Source organism: Trachemys scripta, chromosome 1 (assembly GCF_013100865.1).
Source record: "Trachemys scripta elegans isolate TJP31775 chromosome 1, CAS_Tse_1.0, whole genome shotgun sequence".
NCBI classification, from domain to species: domain Eukaryota; kingdom Metazoa; phylum Chordata; order Testudines; family Emydidae; genus Trachemys; species Trachemys scripta.
The window spans coordinates 90,656,446-90,677,616 of NC_048298.1; the positions used below are offsets into that span (position 1 = coordinate 90,656,446).

The 21,171-nt window shown below is 50.8% G+C and overlaps 1 protein-coding gene across 1 annotated transcript; it reads left to right on the forward strand.

Moving 5' to 3' along the window:
* The first annotated feature begins 16,685 nt into the window (after positions 1-16,685).
* RPS19BP1 (ribosomal protein S19 binding protein 1) lies at positions 16,686-20,945 on the forward strand. The gene is made up of 4 exons (XM_034776132.1): positions 16,686-16,805; positions 16,901-17,026; positions 17,571-17,668; positions 19,975-20,945. The coding sequence occupies exons 1-4, from the start codon at positions 16,754-16,756 to the stop codon at positions 20,113-20,115; spliced, it is 417 nt and encodes a 138-aa protein (XP_034632023.1). The 5' UTR covers positions 16,686-16,753; the 3' UTR covers positions 20,116-20,945.
* Positions 20,946-21,171: the final 226 nt, after the last annotated feature.

Sequence of the window (21,171 nt, forward strand, 5' to 3'; positions counted from 1 at the left end):
TGGCCAATCTTCTTCAGACCACAGTCAAGTGGGAACAGAGTCATGGAAACTTTTGCAACACTCTGCACAGCCTAGTGTTCACTCCCTTTATCATCCAGACGTGCCAGGGCAGCCCTCTCTGCACACTCCTCTCCCACAGCCCGAAGAGTGCACAGGGCTCTGACCCCACTCTCCCGATCACACTGCCTGCTACCAGGGCAGGGGATGGGCCAAATACTAGGTGACCTGCTTCTCTTCTACCACCCCCCACCAACAGCCTGGCTGTGTCTCTGGAATCAAAGCACTGTGAGCAGCAGCAGCAGGAAATGTGCCCTGACAGGGAGTGGGAGGCAGTCTGGGGGTCTGAAAATGAGGAGGGGGCCTAGTGAGTCATTCCCTCCGCTGCATGCAAACACACACACACACACCCCCGCCTGCGTGCACGGCCGCATCCCCCGCTGAGCTCCGAGAAGGGGCTGAATATTCTCTTAGGGCTTTTGCAGAATCACTGAAAACGGCACGGGAAACTCCAGCCTCAAAGTCTGAATCTCCCCAGCAGAGCCCATCTTACAACTTTCCCAAGGACAAGAGAGAAGCGGCGAAGAAGTGTCGGCAAAGCAGCCTGCAAGTGACTTGTTTCTGACAGCAAGGAGGGGAGCAAGCGTCAGGGTGCACATTGTGCACGAGGTTAAGACTAGGTTGATCAGCAGTCCAACTGGAGGAGGATTATCTAGGCTCAAGGCCAGGTCTCCACATCGTTGCTATCTCCACATGGCAAAGTGGGTGAGCGGGTCACAGGTCAACACATACGGTCACCCATTCCCCTGACAATCAGGCCAGCTCAAATTCAACACATCCCAAGAGACACGTCTAAGTTTGTCCAAGAGGGGGGGTATGGGCAAAACCTCACAGCTCCACACACGGAAAGCCAGCAAAGTAGATCTGCCCTGGGAAGGTAACAACTGCAACATCTGAGGGGAGAAGGTGCAAAGGGAATGCCATGCTGGTGGAGGGTGCCTCACGGCCCTGCTCTGGAAGGGTCACCGTCAGGGTGACGAGAGGAGCCAGGGTCCAAGCCAGTTCAGTTCTTGGCCTGTCTGCTAAGGTGGACAGCAAGGGGGCTCCCTCCAATGAGATCCTCTCATGCATTTTGTGAGGAGAGCATCTGCCTAGCAGGAACTGGACTGAGACCCACCGACTCATTTCACTGGGAAGGAATGGCCGCAAGGTGAACGCCCCTGAACCCCCCGTTGCCAATCTCTCCTCTGCTCCTGTTTCACCACTTAGGGGATGCCTACACCGCATTCCAAGGTACGGTTGCAGCACGTGTAGACATATCTAAACCGGCTTTGATCTAGCCAGCACAAGTACCAACTGCAGTAAAGCCACAGAAACCTGGGCTAGCTACCCATATGCATACCTCGGGTCCCTGGTGGGCTTGTACAGCCCAGGCTGCAGTCCATGCTGCCGCAGCTACACTGCTCTTGGTATTACGTCTACACATGCTGCAATCACACCTCTGCTTGGAGTGAGGACATACCCTTAGTCTGTGATTATTCAAAGTGGGACCGCGGGCTTATTCCTTAGATTCCAACTCTTTGTTGTTTCGAGAGGCAAATGGTTAAATCTTCACACTCGGTGAAACCCCAGCCAGGTAAGAAATGACATTTCTGTTACCCCTCTGTGTGATGCAGAGAAAAGAATGGCCCAAGCGCTCTTCCTTAAAGAGAGGGGTGGGGAGAGAGAGCCAGGAATCATGAGACATAATGCCGGGCAGAGAGTCCGGGCTAGAGATGCCTGGTTCATCACTAGAGTAAACAGGATGTCAGTGGGATAATGCCTGGGGAATAGGAATGTCTGTCTGAGAGGCCATTTTTCCCCGTTCTGCCTCTCACTTCCCTTTCTTCCCCTCACTCTTTTTTCTTTCCCCTTCTCTCCTGTTCTTTGTCCCCCATTCTCTCCCTCCCTGAGCCCTCGTCTCCTGCTTTCAAGCACTCATTGGCGCATTCCCTCTAGAATGTCGTTTATTTTAAACACCTGAACAGAGCCCTTCCTCTGTGTCACAAATCCGGGAGACTTTTCTTTTCCTTTTGTATGGCCTCACCTGCTACTGAACTCATCAAACCCATTAGAATAGCGAGGAACCTGGCGAGATGCCACCTCTCCCACCAAGGCTGATCCACGCATTTCCCTTGTCACTGGCCTGGCCTCTGTTTGCTTTAGGGTGTCTCTCCCGGCCGTGCCAGCCTCAGCCATTCATGTGCCATGGTGCTAGCACCTAGCAGATCCCTTTCTCCACTGTTCCTCCCACACCTGCTTTCCATCTTCTCCTGGAGGGAGCTAGGATGCCAAAGGCCTTTCCTTCTCCCATGCCCCATTTCCAACCAGGGTTCACGTTTTGGGGATACTGTCTCCCCAATGCAATGACTTGGCTGATCGGAGGGTGGCACGGCTCAGATCCCTGCCTCCTTGGGCCCTTGCTCACCCCACCCATACCACCCTGGAGACACTTTACATAAACTTGACCCTCTCAAGGAAGAGGGGGAGGGGCCTCCACGGTGGGTCCCAGCGAACAAGCCAACAAATCATTAATGCCACCACTCACTCTAGGAGACAGAGAAGTGTCAGCTCTTCACCTCCATAGGCAGCACATGTACCTGCCCCCACTGGAAATCTATCCCTCGGGGCAGCCAGGGAGGGAAATAGGGATACAGCTTTTAAGTGCACTGCAGTACAGGAGAGCAGGACAGTGTTTCGGAGGCATGGAGTGGGAAGGAGACTGTCTCTCCGAAACAAAGAAGCCGGCATGCATGCAATGCTTGAGTCCAGATCTGCTCCTCCTGAATCTGGGGTTTCCCCTGGCTGAGCTACAAGCCCACAGGGGATATTTATCTCTTTGCCCCGTTCCACGAAGGATTCTGTAGACAATAACCCACCGGTCAACGAGCCCGGCTACCACAACACAACCCCTCACCGGATCATCTACGACGCATTATTTTTTTATTTACACATTTATGAGCAGATTTCTTGGGTCACAAAAGAAAACAAACAGAGATCAAATCCCAGCCCCAGGGGAAGCAGCCAGAAGGCCTTCGGAGCCCCTTAACTAGGAGGGGCTGGGGAGACATCACATGGGCAGCTGCAGTGGCAGAGGACCTATTTGTGAATCAACCCTTCACGCGTCATTGGCCATCAAAGTTATTAGATTTTCAGTCAACAACCAATGCAGAGATGCACAATTTCTTCTTTTACAGTACAGTGCTCTACTCCTGTCTCACCTCCCTCGGCATTCCCTTCCCCCGTCCCCAGCTCCCTCAACAATCACAACTTTCAAGCAGCATCTGGGTTTATTGTGAAGCTGGAAGGGGGACTAGCTCGAGGGGACCCAACCACAGTGTTTGACAGGATGAGGGCCCCACTGAGAACCAATCAGCAGGGCCTTTTCACCCTCCCCCATCACGCAAGCACAAAGGGAGAGCGCAAGGCACTGAGAAATGATCAAAGGAAATGCTGTACTCACTTCACGCAGAGTACCGCCAGCACTTGGAACTCACTGCTGCAGGAGGCCACCGGGGTAGGCAGTCTGGCAGCGAGTTTATAAAGGGAGATTGTAAGGCTCTGTAATAGTATCTACTCCCTCTGGTAAGGGTGCTGGAACCTAGCACTTCAGGGTGGAAGCCTGAGGGGCTCAGTAAGGATTTTTCCCTGGCTGCATTAGTGGGGGGCGGTGGGAGAGTGGGAGGGGTTCACCGTCCTCTGAAGGACCAGAGCTGGTTCTTGCTAGACTTGGTCCTCTGGACTACACGGATCAGTGGCTTGCTCCAGGATGGCGTCTCCACTATTACCAGGAGAACTTCAGCACTGCCCCAGAGTTTGCTGGCGGGGAATGTTAGGAGCTGAGGGTTTCAGTTACCTGGACTTACTCGACAGGGCTTCTGAGGAGATCTGCACAGTCCCACCTCTTCCAATTCCCCACCCTCAAACTCCAGTTGCCATGGCGACGTTACTGACAATTTCAATGCATAAACCCAAATTTGCATTTTAATGGGACACAATTAGAATGCTGAGATAAACGAGTCTTCCTTTCTAAAAGGTAACACACACACACACACACCAGATCACAGAAATATGCCATGCAACTGAGCACCACACACACACACACACACACACACATTCATCTTTGGGCCACCTAAGTTTGGAAGTTGCTTCCCGTTCAGTTCCCCCTCGCTGAAAGTTGTACACCTTCCCGACAGTAAAAGACAGCGCTGTAACACAGATCGGTAGTGCACCCAGGGCAAGCTGTATGCATGCCCTCTCAGGGTCTTGCCATGCTGTGCACTTCCTTGCCCCCACTATCCATCACGGTCCTGCCACTGCATGAGCTTCCTCACTCCAATGCTGCAGCTTGGTTCAGCCACGACATGAACTTCCTCCCCTGCTGCCCCACCACAGCTCACCATGGCATGGATTTCCTCCTTGCGGTTCCCATCATGGCTTAGTCATGGCGTGAGCCTCCTCACCGCCCCGGTGGCACGGCACGGCTCAGCCACAGTGTGAGCTTGCTTCCCCAGGTGCATCAAAATGGCCTAATCATGGTGCACTTTATTACCCGCATGCCCATCACAGCTCCAACACAGCACACAGTTCCTCATCCACCCAGCACCCAACGCACAGCATGAGCTCCCTCACTCCCAGAACATGCCCCAGCTCAGCCATGAAGTGCACTTCCAGCCCAGCGTCAAATCCACACCAGGAGATCCCTCACCTTTGTACCCCACAAGGAGCTAGACATGTGGGATGATCCTCTGCACACTGTGAGCTTCCTAACGCTACCACTCCCTGCTCTGACACTCGGTGGCCATATTTATTGTCACTGGGTTCCCCTGAACTGCTGGGACAAGGAAGAGACACTGGGTAGTGATCGCCAGATGTTTTCAGCAGTGGGGCAGGTGCTTAAGAAAGAGCAGGATGAGGTGAGAGAAAGCACATATCTCCATGGCATCTCCATTTACTTCTGCAGTCAGAAAAAAACCCACTGTATACAATAACACTGTATAAAATAGGAAAGCAGAAAATGAATTTCTCCTGCCCTTGGTGCAAACTAAATTCAAAGCAGGCAGGTGGCTGGAGTGAATAGACAGAGAGAGAGAGAGAGAAATAAATTAAAAATAAAAAAAATGGGAGAGAGAGAGAGACAGAAAGGGAGGAAAACAAACAAGTGAATCATAAAGGCTGCAAACCGCCTGGAAATTTCATTTGGCTTTTCAATTGGAAAGTGACAGGACGCCTAGGTGGGCGGGGGAGACCGAATCAGAGAGAGGAGAGAATGCCCAGGCTGAGACAGGAATGGCCCAGAACACAAGTGCAGCCTCATCCAGGCCTGGTGAACCCCAACACCCACAAACCATCCTCCCCACCTCACCCCCAAGGGAGGAGGAGGGTGGATGGTAACCAGTGTGCAAGCTGGTTCATCATGCCTGGCTGGGATGTCCCAACAAAGCCCCTGATACTAGTTGACCTGTTTCAGAGGCAAGTGCCACAGCCAGGCAATGCTGGAAGGAGATAACTTGTTTAGTGGACACAGGGAAGGAGCAGAACCACCCAGCGGGAAAGGAGGCTGGGACTCCAGAAGAGTGAAATATTCAGGATTTTGTTAGCCCAAAAAGACGCCCAAGCAAGGCAAGGCACCCACAACAGGCACAGGGAGGGTAGGGGGGGAGCGCTGTGCCAACAGGGTGTTAAACACAGGTGCCTGGGTGGCCCAGACAAGGCCCTGCTGTGAGGAAGCTCACACTACTTAGCCCTCAGCTGGCACTGCTGCAAGGAGCTGTTTCTGTTTATATGCCGTGGGTACCTAAGTACGTACACACACACACACCCCTACCTCCCCAGCCCAGGACACTCTCCCTCTGAATCCGTGCCCTCTCCCTTAGTCCTAAGGAACCCTTCCCAAAAGGCTCATAAACCATTTCAATCACTGTCCCACCAGTTGCAGCTCCCTGTCTGCCCAATGCCCCTGATCATTTGCTAAACGGCAATGCCCACTCTGCCAATTAGCTCTGCATCGTCAGCTAGACAGCCCCGCACGGCTCATCCCGCCGCCGCCTCCTCTATGCACTGTGCCTGCTGCTCTCCCCGTCCTCTTGACACTCATTACGATCCCCAAAGCGATGCTGTCGTCCCCGCCCCTTCCCCAGCACCTCAACTCAGGTCCGCTTGGAAGGGGTGAGAGGCTCTGGACCCTGTCCCCAGAGCAGTCCAGTCCCGGGTTTGTTTGTGTCAACAAAGCACTAGTGCAGACCATTTAGGGACGTTTCCATGGCAGCACGGCTTACCGAGGGGAGAGTCTTAAGCAGCTGCAGGTTCCCCCTAGGTAAGGATTCAAGTGTTACCCATCTGGGCTGTGCAAAGACAGCCCTCCCTCCACCACCTGCCCAGGTGCTGACCCCATTCAACCCCTCTGCCCTCCTTCATTTGCTGGAATCCGGCGTTAATTGCGCCGCGCTGTGACAGAGCGAACGTTAATGCGCCCTGGTACTCGATCAAGCGGAGTGATATTCTGTCTCCCACCTGGCACTCTCCCAGCACAAGTGACAGGGGCAGCCGCAGCCCTGGGATCTGCAGGACGCAGGAACTTTGACTGTGTCCTTCCCCAGTCACGGGGAGCCGGCCGGGACACAAGTGGCCACCACAGAGTGCTGGAGTTTCACTTCCCACCTCTTCCATATCTCTCTCCTTTCTTAAAGTACACACATGCAGCCATGTGCAAACAGTTACATGTACAGACAAGACACACGCACACCCTCAGTTATACACACAGACACCAACAACCAACAACCCAGAGCCAGGTACAAAGTCAACACTGCCACACACTGAGGTCCGTGCAAAGCCATACATCCTGATCCACACACCCATCAATGTCCAAACACATGGGCACAGAGACCCTGCTGATAAGCAAGCATGTTCATTCACACACAGGCTAGGTCTATACTGTCTATTATTTGGGGTGTGACTGCAGCTCGAGCAGACATACTGGAGCTAGCTTCGGTATCGTCTGGCTAGCTTCGGTATTGCAGCAGGGAAGCCGCCGCAGCATGCACTTCAGCCTGGGCTAGCCCTGCGAGCAGTTACCCAGGGCTCTGCAGGGACTCGTACAGCCCAGGCTGAAACGTACACTGCTCTGGTACACGAGCTAGCTAGATTACAGCTAGCTCGCTAAGGTATGTCTACTCAAGCTGGGACTGTGGTATAGACCGAGCCATACTGGAGCTTGCTTGTGCTCTTACACTGGTGTAAATCGGGACAAAGGCAACCAAGATGGATGGAGTTACACTTAGTGAGATAAGGACCAGGCTCACGACCCCTCGCTGGGTTGGTGGTTTTGTGAACGTCTCTCTCGTTCCTTTGTTCCTGGCTTCCAAGAGAACAAACCAGCAAGGGAATCACATCACCCCCCCCCCACGTGACCACTTTCATTCTCCAAACCTCCTGCCAGAACAGCATATTGCTGATTCACAGCTTCTTGGTCATCCTATTCCCGCCCCTAGAGCGTGGCCAACAGACTCTTGGAGCTGGAGATCCCTCTGAGGAGGAGAAAGTGGCCATGGGGTCCATCTCCAGTCTGGGGCACAGGGAGACAAACTGTCTGGGGAGGGTATGGAGACAGGGAACTCAAGGTTAGAACAAGAGGCATCCCAGTCAGAGAGGGGAAAGACAGAGACAGCATCTCTGCTCTCCTACGTCCCTTCTGCAGAACCTATCCGTCTTTCTTTTATGTAGGAAGAGAAAAGGTCAGAGTGTGCCACAGGGCAGTAACACACCGCTAAGGACGGGGGAGGGGAAGAAAGGTACAGAAGGAAGGCGAGAGAAAGAGAGGCAAGGCTGGCTTTATGATCTGTGATGATTCCAGCTGCTGGAAGGTAGAACAAGTGATTAATTTTCTCCCTCTCCAGTTCAGGTACCAGAGGGGCAAGGTCAGGCCAGGCTGTGAGCTGCAGAATGAATACAAGATCCCAGCTCCCTCCCTTCCCTTCAAAAAAAGCATGAGACTCCAAGCAGTTTGTGCTGAAGACCGACCCAGTGGAAGGAGCGAGAGGCAGAGAGATGACAGATCAGGAGAGAGGGAATCAGAAAAGGAAAACAAGGGGCAAGGGGATGTAGAGAGATGGACAGAGAGAGGAGATGAAGAACGGAGAGAATGAAAAAGACAAAGGAGAGGAAAAGGAATGGCAAAAACAGACAGGCAGGGAGGGAGGTTACATGCTGTGATGGGAAATGAGACATACAGATGTGGGGTATGCCACGTATCCGCACCGGCGTCTGCCCCTCGTCGTAGGCAGCCCTTTGTCCGTTTAATTGGACGTCCTCCCTTGTGTGTGCGCACAACAGACTCTAAGTGGGTGTTTGGGTCCGTGCTTGATCTCACAAATCACACTGTTGGTTTGGTAATAGAGACAGAGCACAATGCTTACGACTTGGCTCCATTTCCAGCTAATGATTCCAGCAATGCAGTGGGATAGGAGAGTAGAGGGCACAGAGCAGGCCTGACCCTGCCAAGCATGGACACGCAGCTCGTCCTTCAATTCTTCTGCTCCCATCCCAGCACTCTGCCCTAGCACTAGGGCTCCCTGGAGGTCTCACAGAGCCCAGGTAATGCACTGCTGCCTTTTGCAACAGGTGTAGCATGCTGCATGTGTGTGTGGGAGGGGCAATCCATGTGAGTCCACTGTACGGAGATGGGAGCAGTAATCCAGGGCTGAGTGCTAGCTAGGGACTCCAGGCAAGAACTGCTATTGTAGTTGGTATGGAATGGGCACTGCTGAGAGGAAGCTCGCACCACCACACTCCAGGGTGGGCACTGCTGAGAGGAAGCTGGTGCTGCAGGGGTGCTGGCTGGTTCAAGACCCCGCTGGCTATGAGACAATATTCTGGGGCGTTTACAAAAGGCAGGATTTGGTTACGGGAACCCACAGGCAGCCAAGATCACACATCTCCCTCCATGCAATGCCTTATTGACAATATACGCAACACCGAGGTGGAAGGAGCAAAACCCAGAAGAGGTCAACCCTGCTCCTGCCCTCCCCCTCCATTCCCAGAAAGACCCTGGCTTGAGGTGGGCCCTCCGCTTTAACAGCAGCAGCCCGGCTCACCTAGAAATCCTGCCTCACAGCGACATCTAGTGGCGAAGGGGCAGCGGCTCCACACACAAGTCCAGCTCAAAAGTTTCCAGCTTGGGGTTTTTCTCCCCCCTTTAACCCATCATTTCTTTCCTCACCTTCAGAGAAAACAGAGGGGGGAAGTTACAGCTCCCGACAGCCTGCTTCACACTGTCCCTAGCAAAGAGAATAAGGCGGCAGGGGGGCATTACTGGGAGGAATTAGCTCAAATCCCCAGCATCTGAACCCTTGTCCGGTTCAATGCTACCCATGGAGCCAGTGTGGGCTCCCCAGCTAGGGTGACCAGCTGTCCCGATTTTATAGGGACAGTCCCGATTTTGGGGTCTTTTTCTTATATAGGCTCCTATTACCTCCCATCCCCGTCCCGATTTTTCACATTTGCTGTCTGGTCACCCTATCCCCAGCAGGCAGTGTGCTCACAGTCAGATGCAGCCGAAGTGACTTAAATAGAAACCTTAACTGCTGGGGCTGACAAACAATACCCCCTTGTTACACCCCTTGGGCAAGCTGTCCAAAGACTTGTCAGCGAGCCATGGGACAACCTCAGTGGGTGGGGCTGGGGTAAGTATCGTCCCTAAACGCACAGCCCTGCCTCCCCCTTCGACCCCCTGACCCAGCGAGTCTCCCCCAGTGTTACTGACTGTTGTCTTCTTAGCAGCGGGCCAGCTGGTCTGCTACCCTGCCCTCCCCCAGGGCTTAAAGTGTGTGGGGGGGCTGCAAGAGGCTCCAGACCTGGCAATAATCAGGTGGGCCAGGGGTGCTGGAACAATTTGTATAGTGGGGGTGCTGAGAGCCATTAAGTCAAAATGTAAACCCTTGATATGATGGAAACCACTTCAAGCCGGGGGGGCGGTAGCTCCACCAGCACCCCTAGTTTCAGCACCTATGGGTGGGTTGCTGCTGAGGGATGCACTTGAAGCACTGTCTTAGCAAAAGTGCTGATCCCAGGTTATGTTAAACCCCCACACTTCTTTCAAACCACTGTAAGCACTGTCGGCCCCGCCTGCCGCCCCTGGGCGATTTAAAAGGGCTCGGGGGCCCCTGCCGCCACCACCAGCAGCGCAGTGGAGCTAAAGCAGCTTCCTGACCGCCCTCGCTCCGTGTGGCATACCACTCCTGGAAGCAGCCGGCACATCCCTGCGGCCCCTGGGGGGGGTGTCGCCATGCGCTGCCCCTGCCCCGAGCATGGACTGTGCCATTGGAACTGTGGCCAATGGGAGCTGCAGGGGCGGTGCCTGCAGGCAGTGGCGCACAGACACCCCCAGCCCCCCAGCCTAGGAACTGCTGCCAGAGGGGTACACGGGTTGCTTTTGGGAGCTGCCCGAGGTAAGCACTGCACCCCTCACTTTCTCCCACACCCCAACCCCCTGCCCCGAGCCCGCACTCAAACTCCCTCCCAGAGCCCAACCCCTCACCCTCCCTGCACCCAAACTTCCTCCCAGAGCCTGCACCCAAATTCCCTTCCAGAGCCTGCACCCCTCGCCCCACACCCAAACTCCCTTCCAGAGCCTGCACCCCTCGCCCCCCCACACCCAAATTCCCTTCCAGAGCCTTAGGCAGGTATGGGGGGGCAGGACTTGGACTCGTTCTGGGCACCACTAAAAATTATACAAACTTGCCACCCCTGGCCTGTCCCCACCCTGCAGCTACCTCAAGGGCCATCTTCACTGGGCTGGAGGAGACTCCCCTCCCATTCCCAAGTGATTATCTCCAGGCCCCTCTCCCAAGCCTGGCAGGGGGAGACATGACCCACCTTCAGTCACTGCAACAGCACTATGGGGACGACAGGCCGCTGCCAGCATTGCCTTAAGCAGGCAGGAGCAGTAGCACTGCTGCCCTGCACTGAAACAGCTGGGACATCAGCAAGGAGAAGTGGCTGGGGCAGCCAGAGCTGGGAGCAGTGCCATGTTCCCTCTCACACCCTGCTCTGCACAGTGGCCCCTAGTGGTAGGAGAGCAGCATTGGAGCTGCAGCCGCCTCAGGACTGCAACCCCCTGGGATTTGTTTGTAAAGGCTAATCCAGTCCAGGCCTATGGATCATCCAAATGGGCACAGGGGTTAGACACTCGCTACAGAGCCTGTCACTGGTTTGAAAGTGGCCCAGTTCAACAATAACTGACCTCACACCATTTAATAAAAGCACGTGCAGAGCATATTACTCAGCTCTACCACAGCATGTTTCATTTCTATATCTCAAAGCACTCTCCATTTACGATAAAGCCATCCCTGAGTTGACCAGACTCTGGTACTATTATCAGAAGCCAAGTAATCCCAAAGCTAAATGCCAGGGCAGGCTTCCAGCAAATCTCTCCCGCAAAAGAATCTACCATTAAATGCAGTCAGTCCACTCTTTGGAAGTACCTGCTTTCAATGGCACCCATCAGCATGTCTCCAACCCTGGAACATTTTCAGAGGTGAGTCTGTCTCACACTGTGACAGCATTGTCCAGAGTCCTGAATAAGAGAATGTGGAAAGCCAGGGAAATAAAGTCAAACAAAATAAAGGAAAGAAGGAGAAGGTTAAGTCAAAAGTCACAGATGAGTAGAAGGGAAAGGGCCAAATCTAAACCCAAAGAGACTAGTCGAAAGGGGAAGGACAAGCCTAAAGCCAAAGGGAAGAAAAGGAGAAAGGACAGTCTGAAATCCAGAGAAGAAAAAAGGCCAAGGCCTAGAAGTCAAAGGGTAAAATCCTGATCCCACTGAAGTCAATGGCTAAACTCCCATTGACTTCAATGGGGTCAGGATTTCACCCAAAGAAAAGAAGTTCAGGGTGTTAACAGAGATCCAGATGACTAGGAGGCAGAATAACCACCTCAGCAAGGTTCAAGCAGTCTGCCCTGTTACCCACTAAAGTGAAAAAAGTTAGGCCTCCTTGGTTTTTCAATATCGATAAGTGTTTCTGAAGTTCAGAGTTGAGATGCTCCAAAAGGCACTTTCAGAGTGAAATCTAGAGGTTCCATTACACTTGGAAGTAGTGGTGACTCTGTATCATTTCTTGGTTATTACTGACACAGCACTTAGCTCTGGTGTAATTATGCAGGACCTTTCTGTGCTCCCAGTTCCTACCAACACCCCAGCACTTAGAATAATCGTGTGGTTTACGGCACTGGCCTTGAACTCAGGAGCACTGGATTCTGTTCCTAACTCCGTCACCAACACCCTGGATGAGTCACTTAATCTCTGTGCCTCCTCAAATGGGGATAAAAATACTCCCTTACTCTATTCAGACTGCATGCTCTTCAGGGCAGGGACTGTCTCTTATTACATGTCTGTACAGCACCCGGCACAATAAGAAGCTGATTTAATCTTAACGTGAGCCATAGAGATTTGTAGAAGCAATGACATTAGTGACATGCAGACTCAGTGGCTTGGTACAGAATGGATAGCACGTAGTGCAGGTGGTATGACTTTGAAAATAGAAATGAAGTAAAACAAAATAATCCAAACCAGAATAAAAGGTTTCTGACCAGCAGAACTACCTCTGCACTAGACGTGTTCACAAACACGAACCGAAGAATTGGCTGGCATTTGTTCATATTCAGGGGAGGAAAGCTCATTTTTCAAAGACATGTCACACAGTTAAAAGGCCAGAATGCCTGTACGCTTGGAGAACAGCAACGCAGTGATCCATAGCTCTTTGGAGGTAGAGTGACTTCAGCACAAACTGCTTCAGGTTGGCAAATACACCTAAATATTAATAAGGGCAGAGTTGGCTGTAGGCTCATAAAGTGATGTTATTCCAATGGAACAGCGTAATATTGTAATTAATGAAATGGTCCTTCTATTTAAAGCAAAGCATATTTCATATTCTGCACATAATGTACCAGTGCAAGGGTAAGTAACTATTACATATTGATTTAAACATCCATATCTCTCACTTTCCAAAGAACAAATGTAGATATACCCACCAGTACTGCCAACCCCACGTATTCAAAATTCATGAGTCAGGCCTTCAAAACATCATACGATTGGCTTTAAACAATTAATTTAAAAAAATAATAAATTGCAGGGTCTTTTCATTTGTCTTTGTTTTTTCACTTGGACCACATCTGCTTTTCTCCACAACCATGAGGGCTAGAGACGGACTTTTTTTACAGAATGAAAGCTGAGATTCTCATGTAATCACCTATCTCCAGGAGCTGGGGCTTTCAGAAAAACACCAAAATATCATGAGACCTGCTATAAAATTATGGGAGTTAGCAACACTGACCCCCTGCTATAAGATTAAAAACTTGTGTAGGCTGAAAGTTACTAAAAAGATGTTTACTGTAAATGGAAAAGAATCACATAGAGGGAACAGGCAGCCTAACAGGAAAATTCTCAAATGCCTTCCAAGACCTATATTAACTGGATGGAGAGTACCACATTAAGATAGACAAATCTGAAACTTCAGCAATCCATCCAGGAAGGAAACTTTCCATTTGCCCTAAGAAGTGAAGCAGAAAATTAACCTGATAATATGGAAAAGCTGTGAGTTATTTGAAAGTTAGATCAACCTGTAGGGTGGGACAATTCCAACCTTGCAATTGAAAAAGCCAAATAAAATATGGCTGTGCTTTGAGTTATATGATTTAAATCAAACCATAAAATGTGAATATTAGCTGATGAAAGCTGTGGATGGACAGCAAACCTCTCAGGAGAAAAGATAGTCTCAGTATGAGATGCAGGACATGCATTTTTTGTAGTAAAGTTAGATGAGTCAAGCTATAAGCTAGTGACTTATTTGGAAGTTGTACATTTTAATGAGTACCATTCTGTTTTCATTCCACCCCAGAAGCATTTCAAAAAGCAATTGCACAGATTTTTGAAGGGTTGACAAAATGCTGAATTATACTGGATGAAATTTTAATATGAGCTGGGGAACGTAAAGACCATAATTAAATACTGAGCAATTTTTGCAAATACCATGTCAAAGAGCCCTAACACCAAACTTTAAAAAGTAAACTCCTGGTCCAACAGAAGCTATGTAGGACCTAAATTGAGCAAAGGTGGCTTAACTGCTGATTCGAATAAAACAAAATAACAGTTCCAATACACACTCCACAGAGAACTAAGGCACACATTTTCGTCAGTGAGGGCGAGTAATCATCGGAACATACTCCCAAGGCAGTGGTGGATTCTCCATCTTTTGATGTCCTCAGATCAAAACTGGATTCCTTTCTGGAAGATACGTTTTAGTCAAACGCAAATTATTGGGCTCAATACAAGGGTAACTGGGTGAAATTCTATGGCCTGTGATCAAACTAGATGATCTAAAGGTCCCTTGTGGTCTTAAAATCTATGAATCTATGGGTACATCCACACTGCAATAACGAACAGCGGCACTGAGTCTTAGCGTCAGGGTCAGTTGACTTGGGCTCATGGGGTTTGGGCTGCGGGGCTAAAAATTGCAGTGCAGACGTTCGGGGCTTGGGCTGGAGCCCAGGTTCTGACACTCAACTTCTTAACAGGGCTTCAGAGCCTGGGCTCCAGCCCAGGCCTAAATGTCTACCATGCAATTTTTAGCTCATCAGTCCAAACCCTGGGAGCCCAAGTCAGCTGATCTTGACCAGCTGCAGCTGTGCTGCAGACCTTTTATTGCAGTGCAGATGTACCCTATGAATGAACAGTGATCTAAGGGGATGATAAACTAGCAAAATGAATTTAAAATGTACAGATGATCAATACACTTTTAAGGGAACTGCTGAAAAAATTATATTGCTTGGCATTTGGGAAAATAGACAAAAACTTGATTCCTCAAGGAACAGAAAAGGTCATGAGAAAATCTGTGTCAGTGACTGCAGAAGCATGACAGCAACCATTGTAGAATCATTACAGACACCAGCATTGCTAAGGCTGACAAGTCCAGGCACCTATGAAGGGAAGTCAGAACATAGTCAAGAGGAACTTTAACAGTCATGCCTGGAGAAAATCTCCCAGTTACTAACAAGACTGAAATACACTATAATGAATTAATGACAGGACTTTGGAAAATGTTACATCTATTGACCATGCTGATAACTTACTTCCATGTTGTTTTAGGGGGATGTAAAGATAGATCTCACATGGGGCTGACTGTGCTAATGGGAAGCCTCTCAGCATGCCCATTATGTACTAAAAAGTTCTAGAAGTATAACTAAAGAGCTGTGCCTTCTTTTCAGCCAGGCTGACTCCTGAATGCTCATTACACAAGCCCATAACAGTGGGAACAATGCTCTCAGCTCCTGGTGGTTAAGAGAAGAAAAGTGGAAGTGCTTTGCATTGCTCACTGAGGCTTTGTCTACACCAGCACTTTTGTCCGTAAAATATTTTTGCCATGAAAAATAATGGAAGCAAACTTCTGATATATCTTTTTCCCCCCTTAGGGCCTTAAGAGCATACTTGTCAAGGGAACATAAACCCCTCCCCTTCTTCTCTCATGGCATCTTGTTGCTACCAGCACTGGCTAAAAATCAAATAATTTTGTGACCACCTATTAAAATGATGACTAAATTTAGAAGACAATAACATCGTCTCTGTCGGGGGTGTTATATAAATAAGTAAAATACTAATGAATAATAAATATAATTTTTGGAAAGGTTAAATTCTGTGCCTCAGGAGTCAGACTGGGATTTGACCCAGTTGTTTTGGGGCTTGGTCTGGAAAATCATACCAGGGTATTATTTTCATTATACTTATTATTTCCCCCATGGCAGCACCAGGGTCGGCTCTAGGCACCAGCAAACCAAGCACGTGCTTGGGGCGGCATTCCAGACATTTTTTTTTTTTTTTTTTGCTTCAGGCAGCAAAAACCTAGAGCCAGGGTGCGGGTGGGGAAGAGAGAGCCCAGGACTGGGGTGGCAGGGGGTGGGGGAGGGCACGGGGGGTGGGAGCCCAGGGCTGGGGTGGGGGGCAGCCAAAAAATTTTTTTGCTTGGGGCAGCAAAAAACCTAGAGCCAGCCCTGGTCAGCACCTACAGGCCCCTAGCCCCATTGTGTTGGCTATATACAAAGAAATAAGAAACAGCTCCTGCCCTGAAGAGTTTGCAATCCCAGTATGAGACGGGGGGGGTGTACTAGAGAGACAAGGTGGGTGAGGGAATATCTTTTATTGGCCCAACTTCTGCAGGTGAGTGAGACAGACAGAGCTCTGCCGCAGGCCCGCAGGAGAAGCACCAGGTAAGGCTGCTATGACTCAGATCGGGGCGCACAAGATGCAGCCAGGCGCAGAGGTTCCCAGGGAGCCCGGTCCCGGGCAGGTAGGGGGAGGAGGCAGGCTCACCGGCGTGCAGCAGGCTGCCCCCCCACCCCTCAAGCTGGCAGCTGTAGGGGAAGAACCCAGGATGGCATCTCGGTGAGGGGAGCGGGGTTTCCTGCCCTTGGGCCTCCCCTCACGCTGCTGGGGGCCGGGGGGCAGCCGCTGCCCCGCGCTCTCTGCCTCCACAGAACCACCCCGAGAGCTTCCCCATCAGCCACGAGAGACCCCAGAGCGCCCTCTGCGCATGTGCGGGACGGGGAAACCCGGTGACTTTCCCCGAGCGTATGTACCGGAAGTGTGGCAGGGCTACCGGCGGAGGACCGGAAGTGTGGCAGGGCTGAAGGAGGAGGCGGAAGCCGGCTCCACGTGGGTAGAGCGGGGAGAATGTCGGCTTCGCTGCTGAGAAAGGGGCTGGAGCTGCTGGAGACGGCGGCGGGTAAGCGAGCGGGCGGGGCCGGGGGAGGAGAGGCCTGAGGGGGGCTCAGATCTTTCCTCTGCGCGGTCACATTAACTTTCTCTCCCCTCCCCCAGGACACCAGCCCGGGCTCAGCAGCCCCCAGCAGCGGCCGCGCAAACCCCTGAAGAGGAAGAAGGCGGCTCGGGGTCCTGGCAGGGACAAGACCACGGTCAAGGGCAAAGTCACCAAGTCGGCGATAGGTGACTGAGACCCTCCCCCCCCCCCCCCCCCTACCCCATGCTTCTTTGCTGGGGGGGGGGGGCTGCGCACAGAAACTTGGGGCTCACTCGAGGAGAACCAGCTGTTCTGAAAACACTCCGCCCCCAGGGCCTTGCGGAGAAGGAGGGGGGGGGGAGCGCTATCATCCTAGTCCATCTGGAGTAGGAGGACAGCTCTCTCGGGGCTGCCAGCTCTGTGGGTGGAGCAGCCAGTTGCATGCAGGTAACCCTACCTCCTAGCCCAGCCTGCTCGTGACCAGGGCTGCATAGGAACCTCTTTGTGCCTGGCTGCACCACATGGGCCCTGATCCCAATCATATCACCATTCCCTTGCACTTCTCCTGCTGGATATCCAGTCCCCATGACTCCTAAAACAAAGTTTTGATGCACCTGGACACACACTCCAGCAATAGTGTCATACCCTGGCCTAGTTGGGATACCCCCACCCGGCTCTCTGTACTCTTCATCTAGCTGTTATACAATACACGCTTACAGAGATGGTTTGTTGCTCTCTGCCCTGTCCCAGAGGAATATCGGAAGCACCAGGCTGTGGATCACTTGAAGAAGAACTTGCAGTACATGACGAAGGGCCGATTCGCTGCAGACAAAACCATCACGCAGCAGGCAAGGGAGTCTTGTTTTTGTTCCCTGGAATACCACTAAAGGGGAAGTGGCTTCCATAGGTCCTTCGCCTTGGTGACTGGTTAACACCCCTGGCACAGGTCAATGCTAAAAATGAGTTTGAGTGGTAGCTAATGTTCGCCTTGGAATTTTTAGGTGTGTTTACAAAATAACTTACTGCACCACCACCCCCAGATCCCAACATGATCTATAACAAGGGTCGGCAACCTACGGCACGCGTGCCAAATACAGCACGCGAGCCGATTTTGAGTGGCACACTGACTGCCCGGTGAGAGGAGGAAGTGGAGGGGCCGGAAAGCAGCACGCTGGGGGAAGAAGAGGGGGAGGAGGAAAGCTTGGCTGCCACAGGACCAAGCTTCTGCCTCCTGCCCCTGCAAGGAGAGCGGTGGGGGGAGGTCCCGGCCTCCCGCTCCACTCAGCCCCCCCACCCACCGCTCTCTCCTGCAGGGGCAGGAGGCAGAAGTTTGGTCCTGCGGTAGCCAAGCTTCCCCCCTCCCCCGCTTCTTCCCCCAGCGTGGTGCATTCTGGCCCCTCTTCCTTCCCCTCCCTTTCCCTGCTAGTGATGGCCCTTGCGAGGGGGAGGGGTAGTGGAGCGGAGCGGAGCTGAGCAGCAGCGTGCTCCCTACTCCATAGAGGAGGCAGAGAGAGGTAGGGACGCGCCTTGGGGAAGGGGGTGGAACAGGGCATATCCCTCCCAGCCCCCTGCCATGAGCTGCTCAGGGCAGGGGGCTGGGAGCACCCCCACGAGCCGAACACTCCAGCCCTCTGCCCTGCACCTCCACACACCCCAGACTTATAGAGCGAGACCTTCTAAAAAACATTAACATGTATTACCGGCACGCGAAACCTTAAATTAAAGTGAATAAATGAAGAATCGGCACACCCCTTCTGAAAGGTTGCCTACCCCGATCTATAATGATCACACGACTATGCCCAGGGCCAGCCTTAGGATTTTTGGGATGATCCAGCAAGATGATTTTATAGGGCCTATTTCCCAAAACTAATTGTACAGAAAAATGTGTATTTTGGGGTATCCAGTAGAATCTTCTGTTATATAAGTGGAGTCAAGAATTCTGGGGTTTTTGTTTTTCTCCCCTTAATGATAGAATTCAGGGCAGCTGGCAATGTTAATATCATCATATAACCGTACTCTCTTCATTAAAAGTTCTCTTCCCTCTCTCTGACCCATTTTTTCCCCACAATCCTTGCCCAGACCTGTATTTCATTGTGTGTCTACAGTCCTCCATAGCTCTCTTTAGTAGAACCAATGAGTATATGTCAAGTTGACCATTTTAAAAAAGTTGTTAATTCTAGGTGCTACATGTGGTGCCCCTTGTGGGATTTTTTTGTTTTCCTATCACTTAAAATGTTTCTTTCCCATGTTGATTTTTAAAGACCCATACAACTAGGGAATCTAATGAAACTGACTACAGTCTGTCAGGTGTAAAAAGTAAACTGGGGAAAAAAGGAAATGTTTTCCCCTGTTTCCTTTATAGCTGCTGTTCCCATGAAAGGTTTGGAAAAAAGTACAAACATGTATTATGTTTATGTTTATTTAATAGCTCAGCATATTTAGTGTCCTATATACTAGTCTCACAATTCCTCTAAGGGAGGGAGGTGGCATCCTCATGTTCCAGGGAGAAAAACTAAGGCTTTACCAACGCTGCATAGGGCATTGGTGTTGGAGCCAGGTTGAGAACACAGAATTAACTTTCTCTGTCCTGTGTGTAGCCCACTAGACTATGCTTCTCCCGCTCCCTGTTGAGTTGTCCTACACGCTACAATGGCTGTTCAGCAGGGAAACCTGTTCTGCTGCAGGCAGTTCACCAGTAACTCAGAAGCAGTTCACAGCACCTTGGATAGTACTTCCCACCCACCTCGGAATATGTTTTGTTGTTTGTCTTCAAATAGATAGACTCATGTCAAAACCAAAAGGTCGAGAACAAAGCAGCCGAAAGGGGTGCTGTAAATCACCAATTCTTCTTAACAAAATTTGTGATGAGCTTTCAGCCCTAGCAGTTGGTTTTGGCTTCAAATCCCTCAGCAGCAACAGAGCTGAGACTGTCTTTGACATTAGTCCCAAAAACCCAAGTGGAATCTGCTGCTGCCCCAAACACAAGTTTTTGTTAACCCTAGTAAACATCTGTCTTAATTCTCTGCATTGCCAGGACTGGAATAGCAGGGGGTTACTGCAGGTTGGGATGAGGATTACTGGCACAGTAGTTTATACTGTGTCTGGGACTGGATTAGCAAAGGCTGTAATAATCTTTCCTTCCTATTTTTTAAAGGTCCTCGACCAAAATAGGGGCAGGAAATCTAGAGACCGTCCCCCAGAGAAGCCGAAGAAGAAATCTGAAGGCACTGTCTTCACAGAGGAAGACTTCCGGAAGTTTGAGAGAGAATACTTTGGGCGAGCTGGAGCAGTGTGATGAGAAGTCTTGCAACTCTGAGCTTTCCAAAACTGAGTGTTCAGAGCATGGGACTGACCCCGTCCTCGTGTTTGGGATGGGAGACCAGGGGAGTGTGATTATGCCTCTTGCCAGCATGTGTTTAGATGTCACATCCACTGCAAGACTTTACATATCTGTACGGAATTTGTTAGTCGCTAGGATGGATGTGATGCTGTAGACTCAAAAGCATCCAGGGAGATCATGTTGTTAGGGTGCATCATATTTCCTCTACTGCCCACTTCCAGCCAGCACCTCACTCATGTTCTCTTGGAGCAGAGCAGACTCTTCATTCAAGCCAGATGCAAACTCTGCTCCTCTGAGGCAGGATCCTTTTATCAATCTGATCTGGAAAAGACAGCTTAAAATGGCATGTCTCATTAGGGGAAGCACAGGAGATGATTTAGAGCTGAATTGTGGAGCAGCTGGAACAAATTATCAGAAAAAGGAAGGATGCTCTAGAAAGGAGATGTGAGTACTATTCAAACCTCTGTTTAGGTTATGATCTCCATCAGGCAAGGACCTTCACTTTTTTTTCTCCTTGGGTAATGCCATGTATGCTTATGGTGCTTGATCAGTAGTCACTATGGCAAAGAGTGTACTTACTTACCTCTGTGGTGTAATGATTATTCCAGTAGGATGGGATTGGCAGAGGTGAAACAGATTATTCAAGCAATTCAGGCACAATTCTTTTTAGGTTGACTTAGGGCTGTGTGAAAGGTCTCTGTTCTCCATGTTACTATATGGGTATTTTCTACTTTCCTTCTTCAGACTGCTGAGTGGAAGTGAAATAACCCTTCTGTATTGGACTCCTCCCACAGATCTCCTTATACAGCTGGTAGTTTACACTCAAGCCCATTAAGTCAGGGTACTAAACACATAGGGGTGATGTTGCTGCATAGTACAGCTGGCCCTAGTATTAACCCACATCAGGTCCCCTGTCCCAAACTTGCTAGGTGTGGCTATCTGTCACTTCCCCTGAGAATATCCACCACTCCCTGCCTTGCAGACACCAGCTGGTGAAGGTGAAGGCAGCAT

Bases quoted from the DNA above. Each gene is read 5' to 3' on its own strand.
- RPS19BP1 (XM_034776132.1), top strand. From the start codon at position 16,754: ATGTCGGCTTCGCTGCTGAGAAAGGGGCTGGAGCTGCTGGAGACGGCG. The intron at 17,027-17,570 runs GTGACTGAGACC...GCCCTGTCCCAG, and splicing joins AGTCACCAAGTCGGCGATAG to AGGAATATCGGAAGCACCAG. The intron at 17,669-19,974 runs GCAAGGGAGTCT...TATTTTTTAAAG, and splicing joins ACAAAACCATCACGCAGCAG to GTCCTCGACCAAAATAGGGG.